General features: G+C 40.1%; 1 protein-coding gene across 8 annotated transcripts in view; it reads right to left on the bottom strand.

Annotated features, from left to right (window-relative positions):
* Positions 1 to 5,342: 5,342 nt before the first annotated feature.
* LOC102905859 (uncharacterized) overlaps positions 5,343 to 24,663 on the bottom strand; it is a 27,254-nt gene continuing 7,933 nt past the window's right edge. For 3 of the 8 annotated variants that reach the window (XR_013049105.1, XR_013049100.1, XR_013049103.1), the window contains 2 exons: positions 21,701 to 21,934; positions 5,343 to 5,552 (listed from right to left, as the gene is read on the bottom strand). Coding sequence is in view for 2 of the 8 variants with exons in the window: in XM_076564209.1 (XP_076420324.1) it covers positions 5,445 to 5,552 (108 nt within the window). In the remaining 6 variants the exon portion in view is untranslated. Of the gene's footprint in view, positions 5,553 to 11,229; positions 11,513 to 21,700; positions 21,935 to 24,663 lie in introns of those variants that run through there. The other 5 variants (XR_013049102.1, XR_013049104.1, XM_015988631.3 and 2 more) reach the window with 3 other exon arrangements.

The following is a 24,663-nucleotide window of genomic DNA, read 5'->3' as shown; positions in this document are numbered from 1 at the left end:
TTCTATTTTGTTCTCCTGCCATGTCCTAGTATATTAGGCATCATTGTCTCTGTCTATTTGTGTCTAGTCTATAAGTTAAATGTTAGGACACGTGCATATGTTGGGGAAAATCTATAAGGGTTAGTAGTAGTACCTGCAGTTCAGGGTGTGGGGTCTCTTGAAACAGCCAACATGGATAAAAAAAAAAAGACTATTACAGTGTGGTTTATAGTCAAATTAAAGTTTAGATGTTATCATGAGAAGATACTAAGTGAAAATAAACAAATAAACAAAAAACCCTAACAAATACAAATAACAAGTTGGGGTCTGGGGAGATGACTCAGTCAGTAAAAGGCCATTGTACAAGTGCAATGACTGAGCTCATATTCTCAGAATATAGGTAATTGGCCAGGGGTGGTGGTATACTCCTGCAACCCCAGCATGGAGTGAGGTCCACAGAGACAGGTAGATCCCTGAAAGGTACTGGATAGCCAGTCTGGCTGAATATATGAGCTTCAAGTCCAGTGAAAGACGTCTAAGAAAAAAGACACCTGACACTGAGCTTGGGTTCCAGGTACAGACACATTCACATGTATCCCCCACATACATACTTATCAGAACAAGTACATACCATGTACACATGAATACAATGTAACAAGTCAGATCATAAAAATAAAGCAAAATAAAGGGAACAGAAGTTTCTGTGAGTTGAGAATTATGGCTGTTTTATATATGTTGGTATGGAAAGCTTTACTAACAAGAGCGTACCTTAGACAGAGACCAAGAAGAAAAAGACTAAAGCTATGTGAAAACTGAATAAAACATACACCAAGCAGAGGGAAAAGCAAATGAGAAAATTCCCAGGTAAGTCTAACCAGGATGTTAAGGTGAGCTTTTCATCTGTGGCCATGGTTTGACAGCTTCTGGGAACAGAGACAAGCTACTGTGCAGAGTCCCTTAACTCTGGGGCATGAACACCCAGTACAAACCCTAGCTTTGTCTGGTTGAATGTCACTGCTTTAGAAGGAAGATTTTGACTACAGCCTCTCTCTCTCTCTCTCTCTCTCTCTCTCTCTCTCTCTCTCTCTCTCTCTCTCTCTCTGTGATTATTCTTCATTTAGCAGCATTTTCTAGGGCTTTGGAACACAGATCAATCCCTGTGCTTCTTTGAACATGTGGGATGCAGGCATGACTGGAGTGTGTGACACAGTACTGTATACAGAACAGTCTTGAGTAAGCCACCAGTAAGAAATAATTCAATCGTCAGACTCTCCTGTTCTGAGATACCCTGTGTCCTGTATGAATGTTTCTGTGATAGGAATATTATAATTTTGTTTTATGTGCTGTGCTCAGGACTAGTGTGGTAACACCAAACCAGAACCTGCTGAAATGAGTGACACTGATTTTTAAAGATAATGAGATGACAGCCAGGGTTCAGGATGTAGACACTAGTAATTAACAACCCAATGATCTCAAGATGATCATGAACCAGTTATTTCCTTTAAAACATAAAGATGTTTCAAGTGCAAGATATTCTTAAGGAGTTTTAAGAGCATAGTTTAAAAGATTATGTTTTAAAACTTGCTCTCATTTTTCCTAAAAGGGAGAGATCTGAAGAAGAGCTAGCCTATAGTTAAAAGAGAAGACACTGGAATCAGATTTTCCAGGGTTGGAAATCCATCTGGTAAACTTAGCAGCTTGTTAAATAAGCAGTTGCCTGCAGGCCTGGAGGCAGGGGAGCAGGAAGTGGTCCTCTGGGATCGCTGCTCAATTAAATGAATGCGAGCTGATTATCATTAGGTTGCAGCCTCAGAGCCGGCCCCCAAGGCCAGAGAGCAGGGAATGTATTTTCCTGAGTATAAGAAGCTAACAGCTGCATGGGGAGATGTTCACATAAGGAAATGATTATCTGTAACACTGAAATCAGCAATAGGATGAGGCACAGCCATGCAGAAGGGAGGGATGCTGGAGAAGAGGCTCTGCACCCTGCTCAAGGTACTCAGGATCGAGTGGGCTCTTCCAGGAGGGGCCTAACAAGCAAGGGATCCTAGAAATCTGTTCATCTTCTAATGTTTTTAATGGTCACCTTAAAGAGAAGAGGTGTGTCTCTGTCTCTGTCTCTCTGTCTCTGTCTCTCTGTCTCTGTTTGTATGTCTCTCTCTCTCTCTCTCTCTCTCTCTCTCTCTCTCTCTCTCTCTCTCTGTGTGTGTGTGTGTGTGTGTGTGTGTGTGTGTGTGTGTGTGTGTGTGTGTGTGTGTTTGCATACATCCATGGGCACATGGAGGCCAGGGGAAGACGTGGAATGTCCTGTTCCATCACTCTCCACTTTGTTCTCTTGAGACAGGGTCTCTCACTGAAACTGGAGCAAGGCTAGCTGCCAGCAAGCCCCAGCTACCCTTCTGTCTCTGGCCTACACATTGCTGGGGTTACAGACATATATATGGCCACACCCAACTTTTACCAGGGGCACTGGGGATTAGAACTCAGATTCTCATGCTTGGGCAACTGCTATTACCTTCGAAGCCATCTCAATAGTCTGAGATTTGTGGTTTTGACTTTGGGAAATGAAACACGTTCTTGGAGATGTCCTCTGCTCTTTTCCCTGGTTGAAAACCCCCCACTCAGCATGTCTCAGGATGGAGAGTGGTAGGATTTACTTAGCTACATACATTATTGCTAGTTTTGTTTATTTAATTTTTTCCTGTTTACCCATTAATGGAAATAAAACTAATTAAGCCCTGCTAAAATGTGCTGTGAGATATCCACGTGATTTCTTTTTTTTCATTTTTTAAATTTATTTATTAAATTTAATTTTACATATCAGCCACGGATTCCCTTGTTCTCCCCCCTCCCACCCCACCCCTGCCTTCCCCCCAGCCCACTTCCCATTCTCATCTCCTCCAGGGCAAAGACTCCCCCGAGGATTGAGTTCAACCTGGTAGATTTAGTCCAGGCAGGTCCAGTCTCCTCCTCCCAGGCTGAGCCAAGTGTCCCTGCATAAGCCCCAGGTTCCAAACTGCCAGTTCATGCACTGAGGACAGGACCCAGTCCCACTGTCTGGATGCCTCCCAAGTAGATCAAGCTAATCAACTGTCTTATTTATCCGGAGGGCCTGATCCAGTTGAGGGCTCCTCATATTGGTGGGACAATCAGGAATGGAAGGCATGGCCTCAGTTGTAAACACACTTGAAACTGAAAATTTTTTCCTGTTGCAATATACTTAGGTCTACTCAAACTGGAAAGTGATCACTCACTTCTAAAGACAGGAGCATTTCATCATAAAATAAGACACTTTTTTTTTCTCTTCAGATCAAAACATACATTGTAGACAATAGAGAAAATTACATAGGAGAAGGGAAAATGGAATAGTTATCCTAAGTCCCCAGGTCAATTCATATATAACATCATAGAATATTTCTGTAAACCATTTTTAGTCACATAAGATATTATATTTTGAAGGCATTATTTCAGTATTTTGATAGAATGTAGTTTTAATATTCTAAATCTGCCTTTTCTTTGGGGGGATTTCCAAAAGAGGACACAAAGCAACTTTATCTCCATTTTAATTCTTTCTCTATTTTATTTTGGGGACAAGATTTTACGTAGCCCAGGCTGGCCTTGACTCATTATGTAGCCAAGGACAGACTTAAGCTTCTGATTCTCCTGCATTCATTTCTCAAGTGCTGGGATAACAGATGTATTCCAGCATTCTGGGTTTTGCATGATTCTGGGTGCTGAACCCAGGGCCTTTCCATTGCTAGGCGAGCAGTCTACCAACTAAAACTACAGCCCCATCTCCAACTTCGATGCACTTCGTTAATGTTTCCCAAACACACTTTGTTCTTTCTTTCCCTTCTGAGCCTGGGATTTTCTTACTGATACTCTATAGCAGTCCAACTTCTGTCCTTGGAGTCCATGTTACTTTAGTTAAAATGAAATTCTGTCTTGGTGGATGCTTTTTTTTTATTTCTCATTAAACATTAGGAAAAGCTAAATAGTTGATACTTAAACTTAACCTAATTGTGATCTTTTGACATATTTCAGTTAAGGAGAGGAAAAACAAAATGTGTTCTTTAGAACTTTATATTCCCTAGGAATACATAGCATCCATCATTTACCTCCGGAATATCCTCCCACTTTCCTTTCAAAGGATGTCTGATCAGATTGTCTCAGCATAATATTTATTGCCTTATGAAAAAATCACAGGGGAAAAGGAAACAGTCCAAGGATGCAGAAATTCAAATATTCACAAAATAGAAGAAATCTATGAAAGCTTTTAAATGAAAATCTTCACTAAATTACTGCCTTAAGCACTATTCCCACCTCTGTGATTAGAAGGATTTTATGTGTAGCTTTCCTCTGAGAACGTATCTGCAAAGTCAGCCATGATGGGGTTGCAACTAGAAACCATTACATTCTTAATTTCTGAGGTTGTACTGCAAGAAGCACACATTTGATTCCCACAGGGCATGAGTTCTCAACCTGGACAGTTTTAAGAGTTAAGCCAGGGAGTTAGTTCTCAACAGAATTGGCTTAGGTTATTCCAAGATATTTTGATTTATTAATTTAACCTGTCATAAAACCCTAGTTTGGAGATTTTAAAAGGTTCTGGAAGCAATGAGCATAATCAGCTATTATCTTTGAGTTAGAATGCAGAAGTCTGACGTACATTAAGGAAGCAGATAAAGCCATGCCCATCAGAACTATAAAGTGGAAATAAAAGGCACATTGTACAAACTCCCAGCGTGTGAATCAGGGCTTAGCAAGAAACATTAGAGGATTTTTCAGTGTTTGCTTTGTGATTATCAGGACTTAAGGGTTGAGATAAAATACAGAAGACGAGTCACAGCCTATATTTTCACTATTTTCCTGTGGTAATGTTGGCTCTGGAGCTCTGCCTTGGGAGATGGAAAAAAGTAAAGGTAACATTTCAGCCTTTTCACCTTCCATTAGTAGATCATAAAATCAATCTACTAGGTGACTAGAGTTTCTTCTTATAAAGTAAAAGAATGGGAACAAATGGAGGCCAGGAAAGCACAGATCAATCAACAAGAATGTGTGTGCTTTTATTAATTTTTTTCAGTTATGTGCATATATGTATATAGATATATATGTACAAGTGTGTGATAACTGATCACAAAATAAAGTGTATTTTTCCACATGCATCTTGTTAAAGAGTTTGTAGCTTAGTGTTCAAGAGAAGAGAGAACATCCAGACACAGGCATGAAGAGCAGCTGGGTGTAAAGGGCTGAGAACTCATGCGCAGCCTTCAGTTGTACCATCTAATGACACATCACCTTCCTGGATTATCTCAAGGAATTGTGGAGACAGTAAACTATTAGATAAGAACTCAAATGCTGCCAAATGTTCATGTTTGTGTTTATTCTGACTCTTCTCAATGTCCAAGATGTTCGGGCTATTGAGAACATAAGCTGGATTACAAACACAAAAGGGTTGTTCCACTTTAGTTGATCAAAAATATTGTGGACCTGTTGGTTCTGCTGATCCCATAGCTGGCCTCTATTACGTCATCACTTTCCTTCATTTTTCCAAGAGAAGGAGTATTATAATTCTAGGCAGATAAAAAAGAAAGTCATTTAGATTTATTGGTTAAATTTTTGGAGGTTTTTTTTTTATTCAAGGTAAAACTCTACTAACTGTACAGTTAATATTAATTAGGCATAATAGGCTCTGTTATATTACATGTAGAGATAAATTCTATTAATCTACTGTTTTCTTACTTTTAAAATGAGATCATATTCTTTCTTGAGTTGAATTTTTCAAGGTTGGCTTTGATTAATAAATAATTAACTGGCTTAGTACAGTACTGCTTATAATGAAGACTTGAGCTTCTGTCTTGGGGGTAGAGTTTAATCAGGAAGAGAGAATCCAAGAAGTTGTGGTTGGAAACAATAAAAGTAGCTACTGAGGTAGTTCCTGGTGTGTGAAATCCCATATTCTGCTACCATGCCCAAATCTTCCTTGGGAAGCTGGTGAGGTAAATAGCGGTGGTCCCAGACCTCGGGGGAGACCTTGATCTGGAGGAGGTGGGAATGGGGGGTGTGCTGGGGGGAGGGGGAGGGGGACGGGAAGGGAGAGAACAAGGGAATCTGTTGCTATTGTGTAGAACTGAATAGTATTGTAAAATAAATTTAAAAAATAGCGGTGGATATGATCATAATAAATTATATATGAAATTCTCAAAAAAATTTTTTTAAAGATTGAGCAGGAATTGGCAATGCTAGAAAAGAATTCCACATGCAACATGCCATCTTTCAAACAGTGGCCAAGGCATGGAGAAGCCTCATGAGGTTCCAGAAGATGGTGTGATGGCTGCTGAAATGGCTATTTAAGAGCATGGGTCTGAGGGCAATTTCAGAGAATGTGTGTGGGATAGAAATTGACAAATATCCAAGTAATTTCTGTTCTTCACAGAAATCATCTGAGCTCTGCCTCTGAGATATGAGAGCATATCTTTCTTGAGTTGGAAATAGCTGTGAGAAGCAGAGGTTTCACAAATATCTTGAGGGTGTGAATATGAAGAGTGGTACTGGCACATGCGCTTGGGGAGGGGGCGGAGCACATGGATGCGGAAGAAACTTCAGACTGTAAAGGACAAGGAATGACCACTAACTATTCCCTCTCCTTTTTACCATCATGTGTTATGCTTCTGTATTTTAGATGGCACTTGGGGACAGGAAAGTTCTAGAAAAGAATACAGAACTGAGTTCAGTTCCTGAACTGACTGAATAAAATTGCTCAGAAAAGCTTAGAGAATCTGAAAAAAGGGTTGGATGAACCTGAGAGTGACATAGAAGCAGGGGATGAAATAGAGGCTAAGGGATGAAACAGATTAGCAAACGTGTATTTGCCTTGCTCCTGAAAATGGATGTATTAAACATACTTCCCTTGGCCTTGGGAAACTCATGGTGTGTTAGGAGAAACACATACAGATTTATTACATAAAATGTAAGGTGTTGCACACATTTAAGCACCTCAAGTCATTTCATGAAGACAGAGAAAGAACCAAAGTCAGTTATTGGTGTTATTTTAAATACTTCCTCACCACGGAGGTTATGAGAGAAATGAAGATGAGCTTGTGAAGCAGAAGTTACTGTTCTGTCTATATGTGCATACACTGAGCTACCAACCAAGCAGGTCTGCATAAGCTTTCTGTTGATGTGTGATTCAGATAGTCAAGTAAGACCCACAAATCAGAGATTTTATAGAATATCAAACCTTGCTAAGAATGTTACAGACACAGGCATTTCAGAGGCTCAGGTAAAAGCTGGGAGAGGTCTAAGGTGCTGAGGCTGTGCCCTGGGTCTTTCTTTTTACAGAGGACACATGCTCGCTGCCCCAGAGTTCAGGAGTTCTGAAGGATTAATGGTTTACTGAACACTAGATTGAAAGCTGTTGGTTAACAAAGCATCCTATTTATACGTTGTTTACTAGAAGCCATGCTTTTAAATCCTAGATTCCTAGTTCAGTTTCTTCAAGCAGCAGGTAAGTGGAGACCTTCTGTTAAGAATGCTTAGTGAAGATATTGCTCCCAGAAAAATCATTCAACTCCTTGGCAAAAGATCCAGTTGTTAGCAAGGTTAGGCAGGGTAGCCTGTCTCACTCGCTTGGTAAGAAGAGTAAAAGGATGTTAGAGTGTCTGTTTCAATTCTTTTCTTCCAAAATTCACATCAAAATGGGCTCAATCTTCTACTTAAAAAGATAGACTCAGATATCTTAAATGGAGACAGAAGTAGAAGTTGTATTTCTGTATGTCCAGTTCTGTTTTCCATAGTCTTTTCAGTTAAGGTAGTTTTACTTTTGAAATTCAAGCAAAATCATTCAAACCATAAAATTAATATCTGAGCCTTTAAAACAATTATGACAATAAGAAAACATTCAGAGGGGAGATAAATACCACATATCATCCTGCATTCCTGGGATATAGTGTAATAATTTTGAATTTATCTTTCCAAAATAAATGGTATCTTTCTAAAATATGTGATCTTTCCAGAATAAGTTATCATGTGTGTGCTGTTATGTAATCTTATTTTTGACTGGTTATATAATGAATCTACTTTATGATATGTATGCAAACATGCTAATATCAATCTTATTCTCATATTTTAAACCTTTATCCAAGGCAATGTAGGGGCAAATAGAGAATAACACTAAGTGCTGTGGTGTTTTGTAGTAGGTGAAAGATGAAGATCATCAACTTATAGGTTTATATTTCTAGAATAAAGTGATGCAATTATGTAATGAACATATATAATAAATATTAAATATCCAAATATAAACATTTTTGGAAAATACAACTATGTTGTCGGATATACTAGACACTTGCCAAGTGTGGTCATCTAATTTTAGGTCAAATAAAACAGAATAAACAATTCAGTTCTGTCCTTGTAGCCCCAATTCAAGTAACTATATGTGATTAAAGGCCACATTATTAGATGGTAAGCGTCTAAGATTTTTCCATCACCACAAACCTTCCACCCATGGAGTGACAGTCTGGCATTCCAAATATGATAAAAACCAATCCACGAGTTTGGTGAGCATTAAATGCCTGACATATATTGTGCTAGACATTTTTCATGTTTCCTGCATGTAATATGATTGGATAGTCACAAAAATGCCTGCAGGGTAAATACAGCTCATCTCCCACTGCAGGATTAAAAGCTGGAGTGTGAAGTGGAGTGACTGGAGGGAAAGGGTTTGCAACAGGCAGCAAGGAAACCCCGTGTGTTCCGTATGGGATTGGGGACCTGGTGCTCAGGCATCTCAGTTCCTCCTGGACAGCTTGAGTGGATCTTAGAATGGAACCCTCAGCTGCTCCTCTGAAGGCTTACTTTAAAGCCCAGCACCTGAGTGTTGCTCACAAAGTCCATTACAATCTTCAAGACAAACTTTTTCATTAACATCCCAATTCTCTATTTGTAAGTATGATTGTCATGTCAAAGTGTAATCCCAAAGACTACACTGCTCCCTATGTTAATCGTTCACTGGGCTTGAAAGCCTCTTTAGCTTTTTCAACCTACTCAACTATTGATTTTTTTTTCTGTATCTCAGCTCACATCCTGCCTCTCACTGAATGCTTTACCTTAACTGTGGGTCTGATGAGGAGCCCCTAGGATGGTCTTAAGTACCTGTCTCTTTGTGGTTTCTTCCCTAAAAGATGTTTGTCAAGGGTTGGTCATTGATCAACTTGAACGCTTATTTATCGAGCTTACTCTCTTTGAGGACAAGACCCATATCAATCTGTCAGAAGACAAGATGTAGATATGAATATTAATCTCAATTAATGGGACAACTATTTTCCAGACTTGAGTGTCACATTATCTGGTGACAGGGAAGAAGAAAGTGAGAGAGTCCTCTCTAGACAAAATTACCCTCTATAGATCAGAGAATGTCTATCATCTTTTCCCTCCTAGTCACCCGTTTTTCCCTTCTGAACAGGTGAGGTTGAAATTGTTTTTGATGGTTTTATTACCAAAAATTATCTCTAGGAATACATTGGATGCTTGTTTCAGAGTAAGGGAAAAAGAGAAAATGTCCCACCCTACCAGAGAAACAACTGAAGAGGTTTGGGATGCAGGTTTCTCTGATGCCTTCCTTCTACTGCAAGACAGGCTGATGCTATGTCTGAGGCATGAAAGGCTCATGCTCTCTCTCCATCTCAGCTCCCAGCCATGCTGTCTGCATCTGTCTAGATGTCCCCCACTCCTTCATTAATGCTCCTCCGTGCCAAAGGGAGCTGCTTGCTGTGATGCCTGCCATAATGTGTCACAGGCTGACAGGCAATGCTTTGTGAAGCATACTGCTTAGCTACAAGACACGCACCAGACTGACATACTGCCTCTTGTTGATGGAAAAGACCAATTCTTATACATCCTTAGGTTAGAAAAAAAACTGGCATAAAATGTGATGTGAATAGAGATATTATATAAAAACAGGGGTCTACAATTGCTATTTACCTTCCTGGCTTTGGGATGTGTAGCATATGGTTATGACAATGCCTCACCTTCATCGGGAGCTTATTAATTCATCTATTTATGTGCTTATTCATTTAGGCATTCTTCAAAATGTTAGATTCTTTTTAAGATCCAGATACTTACAGGAAGTGCCAAGGGAACACAGGCATAAACAATCTGGTCCATGCCACTAAGAACATCTCATTGAAGGAAGCACAGGCAAGGAATATGATTCAAATGCAAAGAGACAGGGCTTGAAAGACTCCATACAGAGGCTGGGGATAAACTTCAGTGGCAGGATGGTGACTAACACTTGCAAGGCCCTGGATTCCAATACCACCAAAAGAAGGGATTGGGGAGGGAGAGAGAGAGAACACAATGTACTGGCAGGTAAGCACAATAGAAGGAACCATTTACAATGTGCAATGCGTGAGAGAAGCTCAGAGTGCCTCATAGGGAATGTTAAGCAGGAGCTAAGTTGTGGGTGATTGCATTCATCTGATGTGAGTTTATTCATAAACAATAGCAAGTACATAGGAGGTATAAGTGTAAGGGGGCATTCATTGGCATAGTCTCCAGCTAGAATGCAAGACAAACAAAGAAAAATCACAGAGGCTGGTATCAAACTGGCCCACCAGGCAAACATATACAGAACTAAAAAAAAGTCTTAATTAGAAGTTTGGAACTTCTTACACTGATGGCGGAGAATCGTGAATTCATTTGGAAAGCTGAGGTAAATGTTCCTCATATTTATGGGGTTAGGAGCAATAACAATAGCAAGCCTTGCAAACCTGTTTGTTTCTTTAATCTTTATGTAAACTGGATTCTCATGATGGTTAAAATCTTTAAAACATACACATGCAAGGTCTCATGGTTTATGCTTGCAGGTGGTATAAAAAGGTAGTATTGGGATACCAAACATTATTCCATAGGCCATAACAGGTCATAGAAGCATAACAGACAAAAAAGAAGGAGGCCTGAGAATCTTGGGTTTGTAGAGCAAGAAAAGGAAGAGACCAGAAATACCAGTCTGTGCACAGAAATGCTACGTGGCCTGGAGCTTGACTTTCTTAACTCATTTCCTGAGTTAGGGGTGACAACACCAAAGAATCATTGTACAGCCAATGTCTAGAGTGAACACACACACAGGCACACATACAAACACACACACACACACACACACACACACACACACACACACACACACACACACACATTCCACAGTGCCAGAATGAGTCCAGAGAGACATGAGACCACCACAAATGCAGACATTGGTGCAAGGCAGGTACAAATTTACTGAAACTGCATTTGCTTGGTATGTCCATTGAAACTTGTGTGTGCAGATAACAGATATTCATAAGTTGACTACAAGTTTTCCTACCATCTCCTGAGAGAGATGGTTAACCACAGAAGGCACAGTTGAGACTATGCTGATCAGTAAATAGTGCAGATTTTGGCTTCAGACAGAGATTGGTTAGAATCCCAGCTCTACCATTTGTTCAGTTTCTGTGATTCTTGGTACATCGTATGTAATCACTGATGTATTAATCAAGTTTCTCTAAAGGAACAGAATTAATATAGTTAATATATACCCCAAAGAGAATTTGGTAGATTGTCTCACAGAATATGTGCTATCTATATGCTGGAGAGGCACCAGTAACTGTTCAGTCCATGAGCCTGAAGACTTGGAGAACCCTTGAAAAGAGCCTCTGTTTTTCAGTCTACACTGGAAGGCCAGCGAAACTGGGTTGTGATACCAATGTAGGATGATGGCAGCAGGAGCAGCAGCAGAATCTAAGTAGATGTACTCATCAGCAAGGAGCAAAGGCAGGCAAGCAAAAGCAGCCATGCTTTTCACTAGGCCCTCTCTATATCTGGGCCTCCACTAGCAGGTGCTGTCCACTTTGGAAGATGGTCCTTCCCTCTTGTTTAATCCTTTCAGGCAAGAACCTCACAGATAAGCCTAGAGTCCTGTCTCTCTGTTGATTCCAGAGCCAAACAATCTAACAACCAAGAACAACCATAAAACCTAAGTTTCTGTCTCTTGATTTATAAAACAGCATGAAGTCTGTCTTCAGCATAAAGGAGAATTATCTGGGCTCACATGTGTTGAGATGCCTGGCTTACTTCCAGACATGCAGGTATTATCTTATATAATTGGTATTTTTTTTTTTGTAGGTAGCACAGGACTGAATACTCCAGAAAGTAGACATATTCTTTGGAGTGACTTCTCCTGGCTTGCAAGTGCACTTGGAGTTGAAATTAATCCTTGGAAAGTAAAAGTAATTAGGAATTATCGCTGATTGGTCTTGAAGGAGACAGTCATTTGTCAGTAATATTGACCCAATGAAACCAGTAAGGTGTAAAAGGCATCATTTTGAAATGACAAATGAAGCTCTGTCATCTAAATGAGGAGACAGACATGGGGTCACTGGATCTTTTGGGTCTGCTCTGACAGGTAGTTAAACGGTCTTTGCAATCTCAATACGCGGCACTCCTTAGTCTAATAGATGAGTGAGCTAAGGCTTGGGGGTATTGCTTTATCCTAGGAATAGAGGTAAAACTGGCTTGACTCAAGCCTCAAGATCAGGGGCAGAATAGCTCCTTGAGAAATAAACAAGGAACAGAGTGAGTGTCAGCATTTCAGCAGGAACATTAGCACTCACTTTCAGCCTGTGGATCTCTCATTTATTAGAATTACACAGGGATAATCCTCATGTGGCGATCTTTGCAGGCCCAAAATTTGCATTTAAGTTTAACCATGAGCATACAGTTATTGCCTCTTAGTTTTAAATCCGAGTTTTATTTTTTCATAATTGCTGTGAAGTAAATTTTTTTTTTTTTTTTTTTGGTTTTTCGAGGCAGGGTTTCTCTGTGTAGCTTTGTGCCTTTCCTGGAACTCACTTGGTAGCCCAGGCTGGCCTCGAACTCACAGAGATCCGCCTGCCTCTGCCTCCCGAGTGCTGGGATTAAAGGCGTGCGCCACCACCGCCCGGCTGTAAATTTTTTTATACTGTGAAAAGCTTACAAAATGTGATGCCAAGGCAGCACAAAAGGTGCCTGGCGATGCTGTTCAGTGCCTAAAAACATTTGCATCTAGAACTTTCAGTTTTGTGTTGAAAGGGGACACAACTCACTAGAACACGCCAATGAAACACAAGTGGATTAACTTCTAGACCTCATAATACTGAGGATTGCCACCTGCTGTAATTATTCTAGAGGCTGTGGGAACAGCACACCCGTCAGTGTGGCTTCCCCACGTCACCTCTGCCTTCCAATTCCTTAGTCTACATTAACAGGAGATGAGTAAATACTCCATCTTAATTTTGTAATAGCGCTTTCTCTTCTCACGCTGCTATCTTTTTGCCGTTCCCCTTCCTCTTCCCACTCTTCCCTCCTTCCCGACTCTGCCCACCCCTTCTCTCCTCCTCTCCCTACCCTCTCCCTTCCTCCAGTGAGCTCCCTAGTTCCCATCAGGGGGTAGGAGTAGCTCTCAAGTAACTCTGCCTGCTAGGATTCCAGGTCTCAGAAGAAGCAGCAGCAACAATAGCAGCAATGGCCTCAAAGTCAGCATCAGAAGTGACTCTGTTCTGGGTTTGTTAGGACCATCCTGCTGTTACGGTTCCAGATTTAGAAATTTCCCGTTGTTTCTATGTTTTTAATCTGTTTATTACCTCATTTTACTCTTTCTTTGTAATTCTTCAATTACGTTGGAGAAAAATATCTCTGTCATTTCTCTTTTTCTGACTGAATGTCCTGATGGACTCAAGGTGCTATTAAGCCTGTCAGTGCAGGAGAGGTCAGAACAACAGCCACTCTGCTTTTCCCTAATTTCTGCCTCTATCTCTGATCTACATCATCTATCTATCATCTATCTATCTATCTATCTATCTATCTATCTATCTATCTATCATCTATCTATCTATCCATCTATCTACACACACAAATACTATATCTATATCATTTATATCTATCTATATCTATCATCTTTATCTATTTTTATCTATGTTTATATCTGTATCTGTGTTTAGTTTTTACATGTGTCTCTGTGTGTAGGTGTATGTATAGATGTGTGGGTACCTACAGAGGCCAGAAGATGGTGTTGGATTCCTTGGAACTAGAGTTACAGGTTGTTGTGAGCCACCTGGGTACTAGAAATCAAATTTGGGTCTGAAGTCTTAAGCAAGAGCAGCAAGTGCCCTTGCATGCTGAGACATTTCTCCATCCCCTACCTATGCATTTTACAACTGAGAATTACAGGGATTATGTGATATATGGTGATATTTTATTTGTGCTAAATGTGATTTTATTTGTATGTTAATAAATAAAGTTGCCTGTAGCTAGAGTTTTCCTGCCTTGCCCACGGTCAGGACAAATCTTTGTCACCAGCCAGTCCCACAGCCGCTCAGACCCAACCAAGTAAACACAGAGACTTATATTGCTTACAAACTGTATGGCCATGGCAGGCTTCTTGCTAACTGTTCTTACAGCTTAAATTAACCCATTTCTATAAATCTATACCTTGCCACGTGGCTGGTGGCTTACCGGCGTCTTTACATGCTGCTTCTCCTGGCCATGGCTGCAGCGTCTCCCTGCCTCAGCCTTCTGCTTCCCAGAATTCTCCTCTCTCCTTGTCCCACCTACTTCCTGCCTGGTCACTGGCCATCAGTGTTTTATTTATATAGAACGATATCCACAGCAGTTGCCTGGGGATCAGAGCTAAGAGCAAGCCATTTAGCAGAAATCTGGCAGTGGTGGCACATGCCCTTAATCTGATCACATTGCAGGCAGAGTCTCTGTGTGGTCAAGGATACAGCCAAGCATGGTGACCCTAACCTTTAATCCCAGTACCAACCATAGAGATGTGGAGGTCTGTATAGACAGACAGTGACGAGGAAATCATGTGGTTGTGTTTAGAGCCAATGAGAAGGCAGAACAGCTTTTAAAAAGACAGTCACACAGGAGAAGGTCTCTCTCTCAGGGGAAGGGCGGCAGCTAGTGGTAAGCCAAAGGGAGTCGTGGCTCTTGCTCTGATCTCTTAGGCTTTGACTCTGTGTTTGGCTCTGTGTTTCTTACTTACTAAGACCATTTAGAATTTCATCTACAATGATGGATGCCCTTTGTGTGCTAACCCAGTGGGACACAGTCACTACATAACCCAGTTTCTTAGACATCTACCATTTCCTACCATGTATTAATCTCCATTGCTTCTTTGATGCATCCTTCTTAGACACAGGCAGTGGCACAAAGCACTCCATGTGTTTGTCTCTGCCCTTCATTATCTATATATGTGAGGCTCTAAGTAATATTATTTGTGATACTAGAAATCAGAATCTACCATCATAATATTCCTTCACCTTTAATCTCAAAGTTCTCATATTAGTTAGAAAACAAACTAGACCAACATAGTATCAACAAGAACAAAACCCAACACACATCAGCATGATAGAAGTTAATCTTCACTGTTATGTTTCCTAGCAGTAAGGAGCCTGTGGTTAATGTTAGTGGCTTTGTTCCAAAGGTTGATGGACTGTATTTGCTATCCTCAAAATATAGCTTTTATCCTTTTATCGAAGAATATCATTCATTGTTACCATTTCACAGATACACAAAACGATAGAGAAGATTGAGGACAATGTAGCCTTGCTTGGGGAGATGTCTACAGTTATGTCTACTGTAAGCATAACTTCTGCATGCATTGCACCAGTGATTAACTAATTCATAAGCCCTCACCTATTACAACAGAGGGTTAGAACTTTGTGCTTAGACAGACTACCAAACGCTCTTTAAGATTATCAGGTTCAGTGCACCACATGTAGATCTGTACTATAGTTTGAACAAGTGCTCTCTGCTAAAAGCCCAGCAGAAATGGTGTTCAACCCATGTTCTGCTTAGAAAGCTACTGTATCCAGCTCATGTGTTTGAAGCTCTGTAGTGGGTAGCTGTTCCAGCTTTGACCTGGAAGTGCTACCCCCATTGAGGCTTCCAGTAACTGTCATGCCTACGAGGCAGGGCAGAGAGAGGAGCCTTTAAGACCTGAGATCCGGATGTGCCGGCTCTTTTGGTTCTGGATCCTGGATGCTGGAGGTAGACTGAGCAGAGTTCTCCAGAGAACACTGCTGGACTGCACTACACCTTTCCCAGACCATGTAACCTATCCCTTTACTTGTAAGTTACCCCACAGAATAAACCTTCCTTTTAACTTAATACTTGACTTAATATTTCCACCAGTAAAGCTCTGCTTTCAAAGCTGTGTTTTCATAGCATCATCTCTGTCCCAATCTGCACATTTGTGTAAGATGATATACAGAGTAACTATTTAGGCTAGTGACACAACTAACAGTTCTTAGTGAAGTACATCAATCCATGCCACAGGTTCTCTCAAAGTCTATCCGGCTAGGGTGGGGGAGGGGGGTTGGAAAAAGTATTTTTCCTATGGTCTCCAGTTCTCTCTTTCAAGTGAGTGGAATAGGAAAATCTCCCTATTTCAACTGAAAATAGACTAGTATAAACTTACCTCTTATGAATTAACTACCTCTGATACCTTCGAATTCAATTCCTTCTCCTCCTTTATTACCAACAGACTGAATACACTCATTATTGTCCATAAATTACATATAGAGAAATTGAGGCTCGGAGATATGGGGTAGCTTGCCCAAGGTCACATAGCCAATAAACCAGTAAGTAATTAGATACAAATTTGAATACAAGTCTTCCTGCCTCCAAAGCTGTTCCTCTTTTTATTATTATATCCCACATTCATTACAAGCACTGGTACCTTAAGATAAAAAATGAACTCTATGTAATACAAACCATTTTAATAGAGAAGTTCCAAAAAACAGGACATTACCAGGGTCACACTGTCACCATAGTTTATACTTACCATGAACTCTTCCTAATAAACATTTCATTTAAATTTAATAAAGCAGTTAATAAAGCCATAAAGGTTAATTACTAGTTAAGGGAAAAATATGACTTCACTTTGGTGAACATGTGAAAAATGAATCAACTTCGTTTTCTGTTAACCTAGGATTATACAGGCAATAAAGCATGATTATGGATTTAACATGTTAATTCCCAGGAGCTTTAAGAGCAGTGCTTTGAAATACATAACCAATTCCTAACCCATCTGACAAGCCTATAGAGAGCACCAACCAGGATTAAATCACTGGACTCACATGTGGATGCAATAGATCTCTCAAGATGAGATGGCCATATGTTTTGATCACAGAGATAGTCCAATTGCCTGGTTATGGGATGAGGCATAGTGAAGGGAACAATGGGAGTTATGATCTGTCGTGTCCATCTGACACCTCACTTTGGAAGACATCTTTTAGGAAATAACCTTTAACTTATTTTCATAAATTTAAGGTCCTCTCCCATGTATTATTACTGTCTATGATGATTCATGTGTTTTGTAGCATAGAACAAAGAATTCACATCACTTCAGTTTACTTTTCCCAAAACAGATCATTGGCACATTAAGTTTTTGTGGCCCTTCTATATAGTTCGACGACTCTTTAGGTTCCTCCAATGTGACCTTAATTAGAATCCTAAATAAGAGTTTCTTTTATCGTTGCATTGCCTCATCACCAGAAAACTAAAGTGATTTTGATCATGTAAAGACTATAAGAGGAGTGTGGAAACTGTGTACTAGGGAGAAACTGGCTCAGTAATTGCATTTGCAAACAAAGATTTATGGTACACACCCTGTAAGTGCAGGGATGACTGGTTATAACAGAAAGCACATCCCCAAATGTTCAAACTATCATCTGCCCTTTGATAAGAAAAGCTGGCTGATATCTGATAAAAAATGTTTTGTGAATTCCAACTCAGTTGTAACATGTTCAAGGATCCTTTATTTCCCCTGCTCATATAATCTATTTTCTGTTCCAGTTTTCTAAGGTCTCATAGTCTCGAAGTACAGTGATAATTAAATATGGAAGCATGTGTTGTAATGCACAACGGGACCTCAAAAGCCTGACTTTACTGCTGATGTTCCAATGTTTTGATATTGTTTTCCATGGAAAACAGAGGAGTGTGTTGGTAAAGACCATTGGCATTGCTCTAGTTATTTAGGGTCAGGCCTCAGTTCTGCTGTTGTTATCGCTTGGTTCTTTATCTGTAAAAGAGGGATCATGATATCAATACCCCCCCCACACACACACACATAGGATTCCTGGCAAAACTATAACAGATAGTACAAGAACAATGTCTGGAAAAGCATTTGGCAACACAATCAATAAGCTCAGTGTTGACCTTCCTCTTAACAGGAGGCTAGAGAGGGAGGCGGGAGGGGCAGAAGGCTCAGTAGGCAAAAGTGCTGTGAAGCCTGAGGACCTGAGCTTGATCCCTAGAACCCATGTGGTAGAAGGAGAGAACTGACCCTTCCAAATTGTTATTGGACCTTTCACATGTACTCTGTGACACACACACACTCACACACACACCCATCAAACAAACAAGCAAATAAAAAATAAGTAAAGCCACTGAATTTTTAGACTATGTTAGAAAGAATTAATTCATTTCCCAACAACTGATTAAAAACACATTTCTTGGCCAGGCAGTGGTGGCGCACGCCTTTAGTCCCAGCACTTTGGGAGGCAGAGGCAGGCGGATCTCTGTGAGTTCGAGGCCAGCCTGGTCTCCAAAGCGAGTTCTAGGAAAGGCGCAAAGCTACACAGAGAAACCCTGTCTCGAAAAAACAAAAAGAAAAAACAAAAACAAAAAAACACATTTCTTTTGGGCAGATGTGAGGTGCAGGACTGTATGAACCCATTATTATTCCAGTGTCCCAATTAAGATCTGCACCCTCTTTAATTTTTAAGATCTCAGTGCATGCAGCATTTATACATCCCAGTTTCGACATATGCAGCTAGTGTTATAGCCTCATCAGAGACTAATCCATTTAAAGGCTGTGGATACACTGCTGTTACTCAGTAATTGATAGTTCTTTCCTTGGTCTCAGTTTCCTATAAGGAGGTCTGACCCCTCTGAATGTCTTCTATTTTAGTTGTTCATGCTCTAAGGCCCAAATCACAATAATCACACCATAGGTGTCCATCTTCTTTCCTTTCTTCTTTGCCTTTTTGTGATGGAAAGTTTTTTTTATCAACTTGACTGAGCTAAGAGAAGTCCAGATAGCTGGTAAAATTCTGAATGTATCTGTGAGGATGCTTCGGAAAGAGATGTTAGTATTATGTCGGTAGAAAAGTGGGCCAGCATCATTTAATCTGTCAGGGTGAATTCTGTACTCTCTTTGAGTGGAAAAATTAAGCATCTCTTGCCCTTAGACATGGGAGTGCCTAGTTCTCTACCCTTTGGAATCTAGGACTTACACCAGGACCACCGACCTCAGGCCATTATCTCTTCTCATTCTCAGGCTTTTGAACTTGTGCAGAACCACACCCAGGGCTTTATAAGTCTCTAACTGGCAGGTGTAATAACATAGGAGTTCTCAGTTTCTGCCATCTAGCGAATCAATTGGCACGATAATTCCCCTTCTGTATCTTTATATTGTCTTTCATTTCTGTTTCTCTGGAAAACTCTGAACAAAACAGTTCAATTTTGTAGTGGCCTAGTTTTTGTTTCTAGACCAATGTTTAACAATTCATATTGTCATTTTCTTCCTTTCTTCCCTCCACCCTCCCCTCCCCTCTATCCTCCCCTCCTCTCTATCCTCTCCTTCCTCCCTCCTCCCCTTCCTCCACCCTCCCCTCCCTTCCCTGTTGTCTCCCTCCGGCACCTTTCTCTATCTGCCTATCAGGAGTTCTCAAGCATTTTACATAGATCAATGCCTCATAAATACCCTTTAGAGTAGTATTGTTAACACTGCTGATAATTGAAATTAAGAAATGGACATTTTAAATAACTTGACTAAGGTTACACTGTTAAGCATCAAGTTAGCCATTAAATGTTGGCTGCCTGGCCTTGACATCACACTTTTTAACCTTTATGCTTCTCTGATTGATTGTCTTAGTCACTGTTCTATTTCTGTGAAGAGACACTGTAGATGAATTTCTAAATGGTCTTATTAAATAAGAAACACAGAGCCAAATATAGGGGTGAAAGCCATAGAGATCAGAGAAATAGTGAGAGCCGCCAGCCAGAGACTCACCATGCTGCCATAGCTTCCCAAGAGAGCTACTTCCTGTCTACCCAGGCTTTTATTGCCTTGCTGTTCTGCCCTCTCATTGGCTCTTAGCCCAGCTACCTCACTTCCTTGTCACTGCCTGTCTGTACAGACCTCCAGGTCTCTATGGTTGGCACTGGGATTAAAGGCGTGTGTCACCACATGATTGGCTGTTCCCTAGTGTGTCCTTGAACACACAGAAACTCTGCCTGCCCTGTGATTGGATTAAGGGCAGCCACTGCCTGACTTTTGTATTTACCTTAAAATGGCTTGCTATTCCCTTTGATCTCCAGGCAAACTTTATTTATTTATTTATTAACATACAAATAAAATATCACCACAAGAAACCATGAAAATGGCAACTCTTACAAAAGAGAGCATTTAATTGGGGGGTTGCTTTCAGTTTCAGAGGGTCAGTCCATTACCATCATGGCAGAGAGCGTGGCAATGAAGCAGTAGCTGAGAACTACATGCTGATCTGCAAGCAGAGAGACACTTGGCCTGGCATGGGCTTTGAGACATCAAAGCCCACTCCCAGTAACACACTTCCTCCAACAAGGTTACACCTACATCATGTGGTTACATCATGGCCACATTTCCTAATTCTTCTCAAATAGTGCCACTCCCTGGTACTAAGCATTCAAATATATGAGCCTATGGGGCCATTCTTATTCAAACCACCACATTTCTGAGGTGCCTTTTAAAATCTCAATGAATTTCTCAAAACACAATACAATTTATGTATTAATATAGGCATTCATGTATGCTCCACATATACCACGGTCCATCTATTTTTTTCTTCCAGATAATGTGAAAACCATATATTATTTTTCCTAAAAAGAAACTCATTAAAGTTATTATAAGGAATAATGAGGTTTTCAAATTATTACTGTTTTATATGCAATATAAAATAATGCAATGTAAAATAATGCAAATTTTAACCTATAATCTTGATTAATTTTAATCAGTTGGTTGTCACGTCACACTATAGAAGACTTAAATTTCAACATTTTTAGGGTTGGGGATATAGTTCAGTGCTAAAGAATACATGGAGCCATAGATTCAATCGCCGGGAGATAGCTCAGCTAGTGAAATACTTGCCATGCAAGCATGAGAACCAGAGTCATGAAAAGGTGGGCACGTGATACTAGAAGGATGAAGACAGGGAGACTCCTGTGGTTTGCTGGGCAGCCAATCCAGCAGAACTGGTGAGCTCCAGGTTCAACGAGACACCTTGTCTCCAAAACAGGATGGGTAGTAACTGAGGAAGACACCCAATATCAACATCTGCACTCCACGAGCATATGCATACATGATGCACATGCACACACACAGACACAGGTTCACATACAACACACACACACACACACACACACACACACACACACACACACACACACACACGTACATGTCTACACATATACACTCCCAGAAGTACTTTGAAAAATAACATGCATAGGAAATTAGAAGATCATTAAAACAAAGGTCCTGATCTGGGTGAGGCCTGGGATGACACTAAGTAGCCTATCTCATGTGAAAGTTTACAGGCTTTCACGGCGATGCATAGGGATTGTCCAAGGGCTTCCTTGGCATTTCCTTTTGGGTTCCTCTTACCTGCGCATGGGTGACTGGGTCTTAGGCTCTCATACAGAGGAGAGGTTGGAATAGATAACTTTGGCCTTCATAACACAGGCCCAATTTAAATCACAGTTTCTTCATGGTGGTTCTTAGAGCTACTGATCCTACTCAGTTTACCTCTGAGGTTTTGTCTTGTGTTCATCATTTACCCACTCAGCATTCACAAAGAAATCATATGTCTAGCTGGTCCTTGTCTTAAAGATATTCATTCTTGAGGTAAAGAAAAGAGAAAGCAAGCTTAGATGAGTAGGCAAAAATGGTCACATAGATATTTTGGTATTGCAGTAAAAGTTTGAGTAATTTTTCACTTCTAATAGCTGGACAGTTAGAAAAATGTCAAGTAATCATTCAAAGAAAAGATGTATTCTAGAAAGTATACACTTTCTAAATAAGATTGGAGCAAGGAGCTTCTGAAGATACACATTCAGCATAAAAATAATAATGACTTTCCATAATGGGATGTTGTACGTGACTATGCTCCAGTAGACCAGCCTCTATCTTTGGGAGTTCAGCTGTGTTCACTTGCAAAAGACCATCCCAGCTGGTCTTCTGGACTTCTGACATTGATTCATAGAAAAATGGGCTGACAGGGTCATAGGACACTCAGTAGAGTATGCAGACACTGTGTGCCACCTACGTATACAATTCTGCCCTAATTGCAGGCAGCCTCGGTGAGAAGCTGTAAGCTTTATAAGCCAGGGGAGACTAGGGGAGAGAGACTCCATCTACATGATTATAGAAAAGCCATCATCCTTGCTGAATAAAAACTTCCCAGTGTGTCCTTTTTTGAGAGGGAGGAACCTATACTCTTGTAAGTAATCCCTCACTTACGCTTTGTAAGTAAGCTCAGTTAAACCCAGAGTGGACTTTGGTAAATATTGTACATTGATTTGTTGTTGGAACCATAGAACAGGGGACAGAAGCTACTTTCATATTCTTCTGGGAAGGAATTTTAGCAACATGGACTACTCAAAGCTGTCCCAGCATGGGTGAAAAGAGTCTGCCACAGTAGAACCTGAAAAAGCATTAAAGGGCTCAGGCAAAAGGTGACAGATAATTGCATCTGTATCTAGTCAGGCCACATCTGTTTCCTGATTGTTCTAACATGCAGACTCTGTATTTAGGTACCTCATTCTTTTGCGTCAGTTCAAAGTGTGGTTTGTGTAGTATTTAATGTATAAATATGCATCTTGTTATGAAGCTTAATGGAAAAAACCTTTTCAGCCCACTGAGTAACTCTAATATTAAAATTATTGAAACTACCTGCAATTCCAATACTTTATAAGTCACCTTTTAAAAAGTATATATGAATGAGACAAAACTGCATGTGACAGACAGACTTTCAAAACATTGTCCTCTAATTTCACTTGGTATTTCTTAGTAATGTCATGAAGTTTATGTTCAGTTCTTAAACACACAGTTTTTCTAGGAGCTCAATTTTTTGTGCGTTACTATAAAGTAAAAGGTCAAGAACAATATAATTAAAATGCAAAACCTAGATTCTCTACACATTGTGATTGGATCAGTTTCATTTAACTGAGGTGAAAAGTAGATTGCGGACAACTTACTTATCAGAGATCATACAGTTCAATAAGATCACAGTAACTCCATAAACACATTTACCAAACAATTCCTACATGGAGGACCCTGGACTAAGTGCTGTGAGAGAGAGGTGTTTGCCTAAATTGGAACAGTTATAGTATATTCTATTGGTTAAAACAAAACAAAACAAAACAAAAAAAACCAGTACATGTAGATGTCATTTGTGTCTGTGGGTATTCTTCTGAAATATCTTCTTATAATAGATAGATAGATAGATAGATAGATAGATAGATAGATAGATAGATAGATAGATAGATAGACAGTATATATATGAAATAGGGTACTGATGGGAAACTTTAGGCAGAAAAATTGCATGAATAAAATTATCTATCAGAATGTCAGTAGCAATGTGCTTGATCTGGAAAAAGGGATCCCAGGGTCAGTGAAACCAGTTGAAAGTATACTCTGCTTGTTATGGCAAGGTCAAGTGGTAGCCCTTCCTATACATATCAAATAGGTGCACTGAAAGACGAAAACATTTGATGCTTTTTGTTTTCTATATTAACACCTTCCAATGGCTTCAGTATCTTCAACAAGTCATTTCCCCTTACCTGCTTTTCATTAGAAAGGTGACCCATGCCTCAAGAAGCAACTGCACCAAGAGCATCGAGAGTCAAGGGCAGAGAGGAAAAACTTGCTTTGAACCTAAGAGGTTTCAGCTGACCCACATGTCATCGAAGATGCTGTGTGAACTGAAGCATGTGTATTGAAAATCAGTCACCTCCTTTCTCCCAGCTGGCACAGATGAACCCATTAGCATCAAAAGGACAATAGAGAGTGAATTTGGGAGTGAGGAATTGGTTTTTATTCTTACAAATAAACAGAAGTGACCCCTTAGAACCTTCACTTCCATGGTTATACTAGCATTCTGGATTATGAATGAAAATGTGTTCTCGGGAGTGGAGAAGACCAGATGTTAAGGGTCCTAACTATGTCTGGGTGAGATCTGAGAAATTCAGTCAACCATAACAAGCTATAAAAAACACAAAGCGTGTGCAGTTAGACCTGCAGTTAGGTCTCAGCTCTGCTATTTTTTTTAATGATATGATCTCTCTGAAACTCTTTCCCCTCATTGAAAACATAAGCATAATTAAAGTAACCTCATCATGTGTACTCAAGTAAAATGACAGTGTTTATGAATGTATTTGCCACATTTTCTCACAAGGTGAGAAAAATAGGTAAGTGAAAAATGATGCCACAAAAAGTAAGTCGTATCAACTATAATTTAAGATTGTTGACCCTGGAGTTGGGGCTATTGGGGCTTCAAGTTCCACTGCAAGGGCAACACTTGATCCTTTTCATCATCAATAAGATGTGGATTAAGCAAGCCCTATAGA

Source organism: Peromyscus maniculatus, chromosome 2 (genome assembly GCF_049852395.1).
Source record: "Peromyscus maniculatus bairdii isolate BWxNUB_F1_BW_parent chromosome 2, HU_Pman_BW_mat_3.1, whole genome shotgun sequence".
Lineage (NCBI taxonomy): Eukaryota > Metazoa > Chordata > Mammalia > Rodentia > Cricetidae > Peromyscus > Peromyscus maniculatus.
This window is presented reverse-complemented; position numbering and strand designations above follow the sequence as displayed.